General features: G+C 33.3%; 1 protein-coding gene across 1 annotated transcript; it reads left to right on the plus strand.

The window, feature by feature from the left end:
* Positions 1–244: 244 nt before the first annotated feature.
* LOC147804288 (uncharacterized) lies at positions 245–4,417 on the plus strand. The gene is made up of 2 exons (XM_087151494.1): positions 245–832; positions 953–4,417. Exons 1-2 carry the CDS (start codon positions 245–247, stop codon positions 4,415–4,417), a joined length of 4,053 nt encoding a protein of 1,350 aa, XP_087007620.1.
* The last annotated feature ends 9,844 nt before the right edge of the window (positions 4,418–14,261 follow it).

The raw sequence follows: 14,261 nt of genomic DNA on the forward strand, positions 1-14,261 counted from the left end.
ATTAGAAATTGATGTGGATCCAAGTATGAAAATTATAACACTAAAAAACAAAATAACACAAAATGACACATATGATGAAGCGTTTGCCAGAGAAATGTTTTTCTCAATTGTGGAAGAGAGGAAAAGGAAGGAAGAAATTGAGGAACAGCGAAGGAAGGAAGAGATTGAGGAACAGCGAAGGAAGGAAGAAATTGAGGAACAGCGAAGGAAGGACGAAATCGAAGCTCAGCAGAAAAGAGAACAAATGGAATTTGAGTTGAAAAAACTTGAAATTGAATCCCGTACTCAACTAACTCAAACTTCATCGCCCAATGGAAACGGACAACATAACGTTGACTTAATTAAGCTCATTCCTAAATTCAAGTTAAGGGATGATGATATCGTGATTTATTTATCTTTATTTGAAAGACAGGCTAAAAGAACAGGGATTGATTCTAAAGACTGGGTGTCATGTTTATTAACTTTATTGCCTTCTGAAATCATTCAACTAATTGGTAGAGAATCTGAAGAAAAATTTGAAGACTACGAATACATTAAGGCCATCTTATTAAAGAGATTTAAATTGAATCCTGAAAGTTTTAGAAAAAAGTTTGTGATGCACCAGAAAAGCACTGAAAAATCGTGGAGGGATTTTTGTTATGAAATCACGAATTATTTCGAAGAGTGGATTGATGGACTTGAAATCAAAGACTTTGCCAGTTTAAAAAATCTCATTATCACTGATCAACTTAAGAAAAAGGTACCTCATGAAGTAAGAGACCACCTTCTTGATGAGTGGGCAAATTTCGTTTCTCCAACCAAATTAGCGGATAAGCTTGACGAATATGACAGTGTACGTAATGATTCAAGGAAAAAAACTGGAATTCCCTCAAAAGACAAAACTAATGAAAAGTGGCGACCTCGTTCTCCACCTTCATAAAGAAATTCAAGAAACAAATCATTCTACAAACAGGGCTCATCAAGCGCATATACACCCCATAAGAGTGATGAACTACAGAGGTCGTTTTCCAAACTATCTTGTTATACTTGTGGAAGAGAAGGCCATACATCCAGATTTTGCCTTAAAAATCGGCAACCTAGAAACACTCCTACAACTGCCCAAAACAATCTAATCCAATCGTCACCACTCCCTTTAGAAAAAGAAAAACCAGAAGTGCTAACTGCCAAGATTTCTATTCCTGTCTCAAAATCCGTGGATATATCTGGAAACATAGATGATTTAAAACTCGTCAGAGTTAAATGCGGAAACGTGGTTCTAAATGGCATTGTAGACACAGGAGCCCAGATATCGGTAGTCCGCGAGAAGTTAGTCGCCGACATACCTTGTGAAGGAGAAAGTAAAATAGAGATATCTTCTGCTTTCGGAGAAAGCGAAGTCACTCCACTGAAAATTTTCCAAATGAAAATAAATGACGAACTTCATGGTAGTGTACCTATCACCTGTGCTGTTTCAAGGAAGCTGGTAACCGATTTGCTGCTAAGTTCTTCAGCTTATGAGATACTGTGTGAAAATATTGAGCTTTGTCACAGTAATCTTCAATGGAATACCTCTTCAGAGGGGGAAGACTCTAGCGACGAACCATCACCATTGAAAGAAAATACTTCAAATTGTGCTGTCATTACCCAAATTTCACAAAAAGACATTAAGAATGCAAGAATGGAAAATGACACTAAATTGGATTTTAAGACTCTTCAAGAACAAGATGAGAGTCTAGCAAAATGCTTTGAATGGGCGAAAAGGAACAAAAATGCTTATACAGTTCAAAACGAAATTCTACTTCACTCGGAGAATATTTGTGGCGAAAACATCAAACAAGTTGTGTTACCCTTAGAGAAAAGAACAGAAGTTCTGAGAATGGCTCATGAAATTCCTCTTGCTGGTCACCTCGGTGAGAAAAAGACAACTCAACGAATTAAATATTCATTCTTCTGGCCTACTATCAAACAAGACGTTAAGAAGTTCTGTGAAAGCTGCAAGGAATGTCAATTGAAGCGAACAATCACATATAAAGATAGAATTCCAATCCAACCTATCGTCAGACCAGAAACACCCTTTGAAGTATGGAGTGTTGATTGCATTGGACCGTTAGAACCACCATCCAGAAGAGGTCATCGGTTTGTGATATGTGCAATTGATTTATGCACTAGATGGGCAGAAGCCATCCCTGTTAGAGAAATAAGTGTAAAGACCACATGCAACGTCCTGATGAAGATTTTTTCTCAAACCGGATTTCCGAAAATGATTTGTTCCGATCAGGGAACTAATTTCACAGCCAAACTCACCCGATCTTTTGAAGACTTACTTGGCGTATGTCCCAGATTTTCCACTCCCGGACACCCCGAGAGTATGGGTGCTGTCGAACGATGGAATAGGACTTTAAAAGAAATGATGAATAAAAATATCCAAGAACATGGAAGGAATTGGGACCTACACCTTCCCTATCTTCTGTTTGCCTATAGAGAAGTGCCACATAGCACCACTGGTTTGTCTCCCTTCCAGATGGTGTATGGAAGACTGCCACCGGGACCTTTATCCTTATTGAAAGAGATCTGGACAGGCGAACGTAGCGTTCCAGTCACTGCATCCCGCTCAATTGAAACTTACCTACATGATCTTATCGGAAAAATAAGAAAAGCTCATGACATTGCAGCTGAAAACTCCAAAATCTCTCAAGACGGATACACATCAAGATACAACTTACGGTCTAAGGATAAGACTTTGAATGTTGGGGACAAAGTCCTCGTGCTAATTCCATCGTCATCTCACAAATTGCTCAGTACTTGGCAAGGACCAGCTACTGTAATCGAACTTACCAGACCTCACTCTGCCAAAGTCGAAATGGAAAACGGGAGTATAAGGGAACTCCACATAAATAAATTAAGGCCTTATATTGTTCGAGTGGATCATATTGGTATCATTTTCGACCAAGATGAAGACTTTGGAGATATCCACTATGCACCAGCGGATCTTATGGACAAATCTACTGAAGACTTATGGACCCACTTGCAAAATATGAAAGGTGACCTGAAATATTACCAGCGAAAGGAACTATTCAATGTGTTAAAATCATACACCGATGTTTTTAGTAGCAAACCAGGTCAAGCCCATGTCGATGGTCATGACATAAAAGTTACAGCAGACTGCAGTCCGAAGAGATTAAAACCCTATCGTGTCCCCATTTCGCTACAAGACGAAGTTGATCGCCAAGTTAAGGAATTACTAGAATGGGATCTAATAGAGCCCAGTGACAGTGAATGGGCACATCCTGTGGTATGCGTTGCAAAAAAGGATGGTAGCGTTAGACTGTGCATTGACTTTAGACTTCTGAATAGCTTTACAGTTCCTGACGCATATCCAATGAAGATCGCAAAAGACCTACTTTTTGAAATAGGTAAAGCCCACTTTATAACAGTAATCGATTTAACGAAAGGGTACTGGCAAATCCCGATGAAGGAAAGCGCCAAACCATATACAGCATTTGTCACTCATGCTGGCCATTACCAATGGAAGGTCCTTCCGTTCGGTTTAAAGAATGCTGGAAGTACCTTTCAGAAATCCATGGATAAAGTACTAGCTCGCCATAGACGCTACTGTCGCTCATATATTGATGATGTGGCGATATTTTCTAGATCCTGGGATGAACATCTCTACCACATCGACCAGGTGGTTCAAACTCTGCGAAGTATTGGTCTAACCGCAAATCTAGAAAAGTGTGATTTCGGAAAGAGTCACGTGAAGTTCTTAGGCCATATAATAGGTTCTGGCACTCACTCTCCAGATCCTGAAAAAGTAGAAGTCATCCAAAATTTGTCTAAGCCTATCACCAAAAAGGAAGTTAGAAGTCTATTAGGGTTGGTGAGCTATTATAGAGAATATATCCAAAATTTTTCTGAAATAGTTCTACTTTTAACGAACCTTACTAAAAAGAATGTTCCGAATAATATTTCATGGGACTCGAAAGCAGAAGCATCCTTCAACAAACTTAAAGAAGAGCTGATTAAAATGCCATCACTACATACTCCAGACATCGATAAACCCTTTCAACTCTATACTGATGCGTCTGCGTTTGCAATTGGAGCATGTTTAGCTCAAAATAATGAACAAGGAAAAGAGATGCCCATCGCATTTTTTAGCAAAAAACTAAATCCTTGCCAACAACGATGGTCAACCATTGAGAGGGAAGCGTTTTGTGTCATCGAAGCCTTGAAAAAGTTTGATACTTGGATTTTCGGTGCCAAGGTACAAATTGTATCAGACCATAATCCCCTTACTTACCTGACCCGAAGTACCCTTCATGGGGCTAAACTCTCTCGGTGGGCCTTAGCATTACAACGCTATAATATGACTTTAACATACCGTAAGGGCAGTTCACATGGAAATGCCGACGCATTATCAAGGTTAACAGTTAATTCCTAAAGAAATCATGTATATATATTTGTCTTAAACTCGGAACAAAACTTAAATGTCAGGGCTGTTTAAAAAAAAAAAAAAGTGTTTTTTTTTTGCATTGATAACGTGTAAAAGAAAAAATATGTAAATAAATAATTTTTTTTGTAATATTTTGAATTGTTTATATTTATGTTTTTATTTATCATAAGGAATATAGTTTTTTTTATATACTTATATATATATTTATGATTTTTGGGAGCTGCATATTTTGGAGCTCTCACTTGAATTTCATCACCTGAATAGAAGCTGTGTTGCTGTTTTTTTTTGTTTATTGTATTTTTCAGGTTTTCTCTCTCTCTCTCAGCAGCATTGTCTCTAAGGTGACGAATGTGCTTCCTTTGGGGGGACTTGTAAGAATCGTCGACAATAGATGGCGCTGCGAGATACGAAAAAACTTAAGAAAAAAAAGAAGCTGGGAGGTTCTCTAGCTTGGTGTGAGAAGACTGGAATGTTCTATGATGGAGCGCGAAGTTTCATTGATTATGTGATTAATTACTATTATTTTCTATATACTTCATGTTTGTTCCGTGGCATAAGTATGCATCTAAATAAAATCGTTTATGCCAAGAAAGGTTTATGGTGAAATCATTTCACATTGAAAGGTCTGAAAAAGAACCTGCGAAATATTACTAGTATAAAATACCAGATAACGTTGTAGGAGTTCTCCTCTTTGAGTCCTGGAAGCTTGCATTCGAATAGACTCTTTATAATTACCTCAATACCCTTTCACCATATGTCGCTTAACAGGGGATGTTTGAAAAAAGCTTCAGTGTTATAGTATTTCAGGGAAAATTTCTTCCTAGTATGCTCGTGACAAAATTTTTTAAATGGCAATACGATTGACTCATTTTAATAATAAGGGATTTGAAAACTTATTTAAAATAATAAGGGTTTGGTTAAAAATCACGAATGTAATCACAAATGAACTAAACAAATGTTTTGAGTTAAAAACAGGGTATTTTCAAATGCAATTACGAATTCTGCATCTAAAATTTGAGCCCAAAGTATTTCTTAGTCATTTTGTATTGATTGAAATACAATAACCAGAGCAGAATTCTCTTTCTAAAAATCTTATCATTGTTTTCCTTGAATCTCGTAGAAGCTCATCCAATTAGTTATTACGTTAATTGTGTAGACAGAAAAATAATGAGCAATTTTATTATTTTGCATGAGGAAACAATAAAAAGAAATTTCTTAAAAAATATTTAAAAATAGCGGGAACTATATAAAACTAATATCCGAGTTACTTGAATATTAATTTAACAAAAAACGTTTAAGCTAATTACATGATGTTATAAGAACTTCGCTTTTGTTAGTGGTTTGCATTTGAATGTTTGACACATGGCCAATATGTTAAAGAATAATGAGTCAAGAATGATATCATATACCCAAACTGTTTAAACACCTGTTACCTGCTTAAGGAAAAAAATATGAGGTTTATGCATATTAATCACATACCTATCTCTATCGTACATCGGAGTAGGTCACTCTTGGCAGTTTAGTCACGATATCCAACTGAAAAACGATTTGTATCTTCTATTTTTTTATCTTCTATTATCATCATATAAACAATGGGTATTATCAGATCTATCTGCAAATCCGAAAATTTCGGCACAATATAAATATCGTGGTAGTCAGGAATTATTTCAATGTTAAATTTAATTGTTCCTTCAATTAAATGTTAAATCGTAAAGTTTGTTACCATTTTAAATGATTGAGAAAAAACTCCAGTTGAAGACGGAAAAGTTGGCAAATCTGGGTGCTTCATCAAAGCTCCAGCGTTACACAAAAAAAAATTTAAAACAGCTTTTAATTTTTTACAACTCATAGAATCGCTTGCTTTGATCAAATCACACAAAATTTTCTACTTGCTTGAAATAATATAAGGTTCTTTTCTGAATGGAAATAATTCTGTAATTGTAAAATCGAATTAGTTGTTAAATTAAAAACCAGTTTGAGATAGTTTCCATACAATTTCTGAACGATTTATGATATTTCGAAGAAATAACAGCAATTATGCGGTTTTTCTAATAGATAGAAGATCTATTCATATTTATTACGGTGACTAGATCTTTAGAAGTTAGAAATCACATCATTTGGAAATCTTAGCACTGAAAAATACTGCAGAATTTATTGTGCTAAAATGTTTCACATCAAAGTAAAAATCAAATATTTTGTGCACAGGTTTAAGCTCATGATCATTTCAATACTTTTTAAAATCCTTCATGTGCTCAGAATTTGCTATTTTTAATGGTAAATCATACTTTTATTGAAACTTCTCAGAAATAAGGAAATATCTCTAATGATATAATGATGTTCTTATATTTTTCAACAAGTGAGGTGCACTATCCAAAAAATAAATTTTCCTTAGAGGGTGTAGCGTATCAAGCTAAATTAAAGAACTGTTCAGTTTTTTTTATAACAAACTTTTATTTACAAACAACACAAACAGTAACAAATATGAATTACCCGTAACGGGAAAAGATCATAAAACAGCAAGAAAAACCCGTAACGGGATATAAGAAAACTCACCCGTGGCGGGATAGATAAAATATTATAAAACAACTAGATAAAGTGCCCGTCACGGGATATAGGAAAACTCGAATTCCACACAAAACTCATTCTAAAAAATCAACAACTTTCCAGTGTTCTAATTTTATCGTTTGCTTTTGTTATTTAAATTTATCTTTTTATGTGTTTATTTCATTTATGCTTTTGCCAGCCCGTTGGTTTTTAATATTTTTACTTTTATTCATGCTTTTGCAAACCAATTATCTTTCTTATATTTTTAGACTTTATAACTCCTCTCCCCTTGGAAGAACTTTTCCATATTAAACAAGGGAAAAGTTTATTATGAACTTTTTTTGTGTCCTCAAAAACTTTAGGTTGAAACCACTGCATTATGTTATAATCAAAACATTTCACTTTTAAAATTAAATTTTCTAATTGTCAAATTAAATGCAAGATACAATTTTTACATTAGAAGTGATGTACAATAATTAACTTTAAAACTTAAAATTTCTAAATTATTTTTAGACTCTTGCAGTAAACATTAATACACAATTCACCTGTAACTCAATTTTGGTATCAAACTAAAATATTCGAAATAAAGTTAGAATGTAAATAAATATTATAATTTAGCATAACTATTTACATGTATACAACAATATCTAAAGACTGAAGCTAACCAGATTTCTTTATCAAAGAGCTTATTTTTTTTTATCTTGGCATTACTAATTTTTTTTAAATCCAAACAATATACTTAACATTTTTAAGCTTCACGCAATTAGATTCTACTCAATCTTGTTAATATTTATATGCATAAAAAATAATATATTTAAGAACATTAGCACTTTTCTCTACAAACAAATTCGTTTAATACCTATGTTTCATTTTCAATATAATCATTTTTAAACACTTTCTTAAATTAAACTTAACTGGTTCAATTTCAAAAACTTCAATACATTTTTATTTTATATTTCCACCTTAATTAAAGCTTTAATTCAAACTTTAATAGCAACTAATTTCATTACGAGTTAGTTTTTAAAATAAATAAATCATACGTATGAATAAGGAAATAAGACTAATCTGTATCAATATCAATAGGAAAAACAAACATTATTTACATATTCCTCCCCATCAATTAACTTTTGTCTAATTCAAATCAAGAACTTAAAGATACTCTACTGAGACAATCTGCATTCTTGTTCTTAGTACCAGCTCTATGCACAACTTTAAAATTAAACGGTTGTAGTGCTGAAGCCCAACGCATAAGTCTGGCATTTGAACTAGCATTTGTTTTAAGCCAGGTTAGCGGGTGATGATCAGTCTGAATAGTAAACTTTTGTCCATCTAAATAGTGTCGTAATTTTTTGATGGCAAAAATTATACTGGCGCATTCTTTTTCCGCAGTACAATATTTTTTCGGACTCATTAAACTTTTTACTTAGATATATTATGGGGTGTTCATGGCCTTCATTATCTAGTCGTGTTAATACCACACCCATACCAATTTCCGAAGCGTCTGTTTACAAGATAAGTTCTTTTTCATAGTTGGGAGAGAAGAGTATAGGTGTGCTCGTTAATTTTTGTTTCAGTTTCTTAAAGGCTTCTTCGCATTCGATCGTCCAGGTAATTTCTCCCTTTTTTTGTTTTACCTTTTAAAGTGTCTGTTAATGGTGCAACTAGAACAGAGAACATTGATATATATCGACTGTAATAACCCGCTGGTCCCAAAAATGCTCTGATCTCAGTTTTGGTCCCAGGTACAGGAAATTCGGCAACTGCTCGTGTTTTTATATCAGAGGGTTTTCTATAGCCTTGTCCGACAATATGTCCTAGATAAAGAACATGATCTTGCGCAAAACGGCATTTTGAAGGTTTCATTGTAAGTTCTGCTTTTTTGATACGCTGCATTACACAGTTAAGATGTTCTAAATGAAGATCCCAGGTATCTGAGAAAATTGCTATATCATCAAGGTATGGTACTGCAAATTCTTCTAAACCCTTTAGTAGTTGTGCCATTAATTTGCTAAAAAAATAGGGGTCATTCTTCAACCCAAATGGAAGTCGTAATGGCCTATAAGTTCCGAAACTGGTAACAAAAGTAGCTAATCTTTGAGCGTTTGGACTAAGCTTAATTTGCCAATATCCCTTGGCGAAATCCAGGATATAGAAGTCCAGGAAAAAACATGAAATACATAAAACCAATTCAGAAACTCAAACGAAATCATTAGAAAATAAAAACTCACATTAACCAAGTCAAACAACGATTTCATAAGCAAACCGAATGAAAAAGAAACACTTAAAACTAAAGAAAACAACGCCCTCTATAACAATGCGCAGATTGAAAAAAAGAAGTCAAACAAAACATACATAACAAATTAATAGAATGCTTAACTGGGGCTGCTCAGTTAAGACTTGAATTACGCACTGTTAAAAAAAGTAGAATTCTTCAATCATTTTTTTTAAATTAAAAAATTAACTTCACAAAAATTAAAAAGAAAATCATTATTACTCAAAATATTCAAAAAATTATACATAGCTTTCCGAAAACTTTTAACATTATTGCAAATATTTTTAATCCTAACCAATAGTGAAAAAAACCAAATTTTTAAAAATTTTATTACACAAATTAGTATTAAAGTTGTAGAAAAAAATAACTTTAAATTTAAAAGCTTTTCAACACCATCAGAAACACCAGTTTTAATAAATACTCCAGTTACCTTTTCATTGATTCTGTTTATTGATTTGCTGAGTCTCTCCTCTGCTTTACGCCTAATAATAGACAGGTTTACAACCGTGCACCAATTTTCAAATTAAAATTGCAAGACCAGCTTTCAATGGAATAGGTTGATTTCTTTTTCAAAAACCTGGCTTTTTCTTTTCTTTTCTTCAGGAAATTCAGAAGTATTATTTCCAGTCTATACCTATTGTTACAAGAAAAGATTGCAGGAAAATGCTAACACTAGAACGATGGTAGGGGTCAGTCTGACGTCTAATTACTTTTGTGAGCTGATCACTTTTGCTTTGCTGGAAGAAATCGTTTGATTTTTGAACATTTTTTATAACTAATTAACTATTATTTCCAAACAAAAATTCAACATTTTAGATTAGTTAGCTCTTGAAATATTGGCATATACTCCTATTCGAAGAAAGGCGGAAGGGGGCCGATTTGGTCTTTTTAATGCAAGACTTATTGTACTCGAACTGACGTTGACGAAAAACCCCTGTGAAAAATTCATCGCTAAGCATTTTTAGATTTCATTCATAAAGACGTTGCTATTCCTTTGTTTTCTTTTTCTCAATCATATGAATAAAATATGTAAAGAAAGCAGGGGCCCTACCATGAACTCCGAGGAATCGGAATTGACTTTCCTCAAGGAAACCTAAAAATGAAATCTAAGTTCTTTGCTTCCCTAAAGCGGTACCATGAATATCAAGGAATTGAGACCAAGGAATCCAAATTCTGATGATGCAAGACATTCCCGAGATGACGAAAGATGTAACGTTTAAAAGTGGGTGAAGTTTATGATTTAACCTATCATCAACAGTTTTTAGTCTGGATCTGGAGTAGCAGATTCTAATGAAAAATTCACGATCGTAACGCTCAAATACACCATCTGGTCCATATCTTGATCCTCCATCTTTCCCTCTTCTCTGCTTAGTTGTATGCGAATGTACAACAAGATTTTCCCCTTCCATAATATTTTACGCGTTTAATTGTATTGTGTGTGCTTTCTTTTAGAGCTATGTTTCATGCAGTTCCATACAGAATTCTAACTTAAACTATTTAATCTGCTTGAAAATCAAGATAGAAACTACCTTACTTCCTTCTCCTATGACTCTCCACACAGAAGTGGTGAAAGCATGCTAACTGTTGCCATAGGTAGAATGAACTTTTTGCGGATATAATCGTGTGGGCTGATGAAAAGATTATATCTTTTATTTTCCAGATTTTTTAAAAGAAATTTTATCCTTTTTTTTCCCCAGTTGTTTATTATTTTTTATATTATTATTTTTCTTTTTCCCCCTTTTTTCATATGTCTGTAATTTTCCTTTGTTTTATATTCATTTTGAACTTATTTTATTGTGAGTTCTATTTACTTGCAGGTTATGCGCAATAAATGAAACTTATTGTTTTTTTTAAATATATATATATATATATATATATATATATATATATATATATATATATATATATATATATATATATATATATATATATATATATATTCTCATTTCAGTAACTGCACAAGAATAGATCCATCTGCAAGAGCTCAGGATAATGAAATGGCAAGAAAGTTGTGGGAATATAGCGAGCAGGCCACTATCCGGAGTGCGAGGAATTTAATCTTTCCCTCCCATATAGATAATTATTAAAATATACATTAGTTTACTTTTTTTTAATAAAGTACATAATGAATCAAAGTTTATCATCTCAATTTCAAGTAGGAACACCTCACATCATGATTAATGTGCAACATATGCATACAAGAAATTTAACTCATAGTTAAGAAGGGTTTCCTTTAACCACCAGCCTTAATATATTTTTAGGCTCCTTTACAAAAATGCTCAAGTGTCACGAAATAATGCTTGAATGAATATGTTTAAAAACGCTGTTAAAATCTAACAAATGAATGTTGAGAAAGACTGAAATAAAAGCATTAATAAAACCTGTTAAATTGCTGAAAGAATAGAGAGGAGTCGATGGTATCCATGACTTCTTTTTTGACAAGAATTCGAAAAATTTAGTATATTAAAGGCGGCTATTACGGAACATCTGCTAAATGCTTTGGAACTTTTCTTGTCAAGGACAAATCTTCCATTTTCTCACTATGGATGACCTACGATCATATAAGGGCAAACTGGGCACACATACGCATATATATATATATATATATATATATATATATATATATATATATATATATATATATATATATATATATATATATATACAGTGGAACCTGTAAAAGTGACCACCTGGGTAAAGTGAGCACCTGAGTAAGGTGACCATTTTCCACAGGTTTTATTTTCTTCCTTAGGAAAGTACATAGGAATTTATCTCCTATAGTGACCACCTGCTGAATGTGTAAAGTGACCAGTTCATCCTTCATTTGAATGACATTTGCACCTGTCCAATGACCTGTTCCTTTTCTTCTGCTCATATAAGATGTGTCAGAAACTGGTTTTTGAGGGTGGGGAGATAGGAATGTGCTGACCTCCCACCCTTTGTAAAAAGGGTTCCTTTTATCATATGTTCTCAGAAATTCTAAGAGTAAACTTGTGCATTCACTGTGCTGCTTTCAAGATTTGTTTGCAGTGTTTTAATATGTTAGTAGTGTTAGTATTTTAACATTGACAGTTTTCATTGAGTTTATTTTTAATTCAGCTATCTTTTTTTCTTTAATTATGGAGAATAAAAGATCTAAGCAGTATAAAGAATTGTGTTTAAAAGATAAAATTGAAGTTATTGACTTTCTAAAAAGTAATAGTCAAAGGGCAGCAGCTGAAAAATTTCAAATCAGTAAAACTTGTGAGCAATATTTTCAAAAGAAAATTGGAGTATATTAGCAGATTTGAAGAAAATGAAAATGAGTCTAGGAGTCGGAAAATACGAAAAACTGATAATTTTGAAGTAAATCAGGCTACTTTTGAATGGTTTGAAAAAATGCGTGGTATGAATGCTAGAGTTTCTGGACCTTTGTTACAAGAAGCAGCTTTAGAATTTTCAAAAAAACTCAATGTGGAAAATTTTACTGCTTCTAATGGCTGGTTAGAATCATTCAAGAAAAGGCATAACATTTCTCAGAAAATTTTGTGCGGTGAGTCACATGACGTTGATATGGAAACAGTAGATTCCTTTAAAAAACGAATTTCTGGTTTGTTGGAAAATTACAAGAAAGAAGACATATTCAACGCAGACGAATGTGGTTTGTTTTATCGTGCAATGCCAAACAAAACATTAGCTACGGCTGGTGATAAATGCAAAGATGGCAAGATATCAAAAGAGAGAATCACCATTTTGCTTTCTTGCAGTTCAACAGGAGAGAAACTGAAACCTCTTGTCATAGGAAAAGCCAGAAAACCCCGCTGTTTCAAAAAAGTCAACATCAAAAATTTACCTGTTTCGTGGTATGGAAATAAAAAAGCCTGGATGACGTCCTCTATTTTTACTGAATGGGTTATGCAGTTGAACAAGCAGATGAAGCAAAGAAAGAGAAAGATTCTGTTATTCATTGATAACTGCCCAGCCCATCCAAGTGAGTTGTCCTTTTCAAATGTGAAAGTGCAGTTTCTACCTGCCAATACCACATCACATTTGCAGCCGCTTGATTAAGGAATAATTCAAGCTTTCAAGTTACATTATAGAAAGTTCCTCCTCCAAGCTATAATTGCCAGAGCTGGAGAATGCAAATCAGCAAACGAAATTGCTTCATGCATAAACGTTCTTGATGCCATAATGTGGATTAATGACTCGTGGAATTTAGTACACCAAACGACAATTTCAAAATGCTTTGAAAAATGTGGTTTTACCCAAGAAATTTCGGAAGATATGAGTGATTCACATGCTGAAAATGATGACAATAGCCTTTCGCTCATTCAAAATCTTTTAAATCAATTGCCTTCTGAAGATGAACCAGTGGATGCTAAATTTTTCACGAATTTTGACAGTGATATTCCTACATGCAATACTTCCGTTGATCAAGAAAATCTAAAGCAAGACATTTGCGAAATGTTTATAAATGAAAAAGACGAAGAAGATTGTGTTAGTGAAGAGGAAGTTCAAATTGAAGAAAATGATGAAATTTCCGACTCAGAAATGTTAAAGATGTGCAAGAATATGAAAACGTATGCCCTAAATAACTGTCCACAAATGCTAGATTTACTAAGGAAACTTGAAGGGATGACTGAAAAAATAATTGTTGAAAAGAAGTGTTTTAAGCAAAGAAAAATTTCTGATTTTTTTACTGTGAATGGAACTTCATAATAATTAGTAGATTTTTTTAGTGAGTGTTTTATTATAGCTTGTATTGAAAATGTTTTGGATAATCTAGTATTGCAACCAAAATAAAGGTCAGTATTAATTAAGGAGTATTTTATCATTACGTGTTATTTAAATCGATTACTACGGAAGTTCTTCAACTAATACCAAAAGAAATAAGGTGAGTTTTATATTAATTATCTATAAAGGGATAAACCTATTTTAGTTATTAGGGTTGTTATATAATTAATTCATTACTTAATATAGTACAGTTTTTCGAATGTGCATTTAACCGTATGTATATTGTCCGTTTTAAAAAGTCTT

The sequence above is a fragment of the Parasteatoda tepidariorum genome, chromosome 9, assembly GCF_982258835.1.
Source record: "Parasteatoda tepidariorum strain Cologne lab strain chromosome 9, Ptep-v5.0, whole genome shotgun sequence".
NCBI lineage: Eukaryota > Metazoa > Arthropoda > Arachnida > Araneae > Theridiidae > Parasteatoda > Parasteatoda tepidariorum.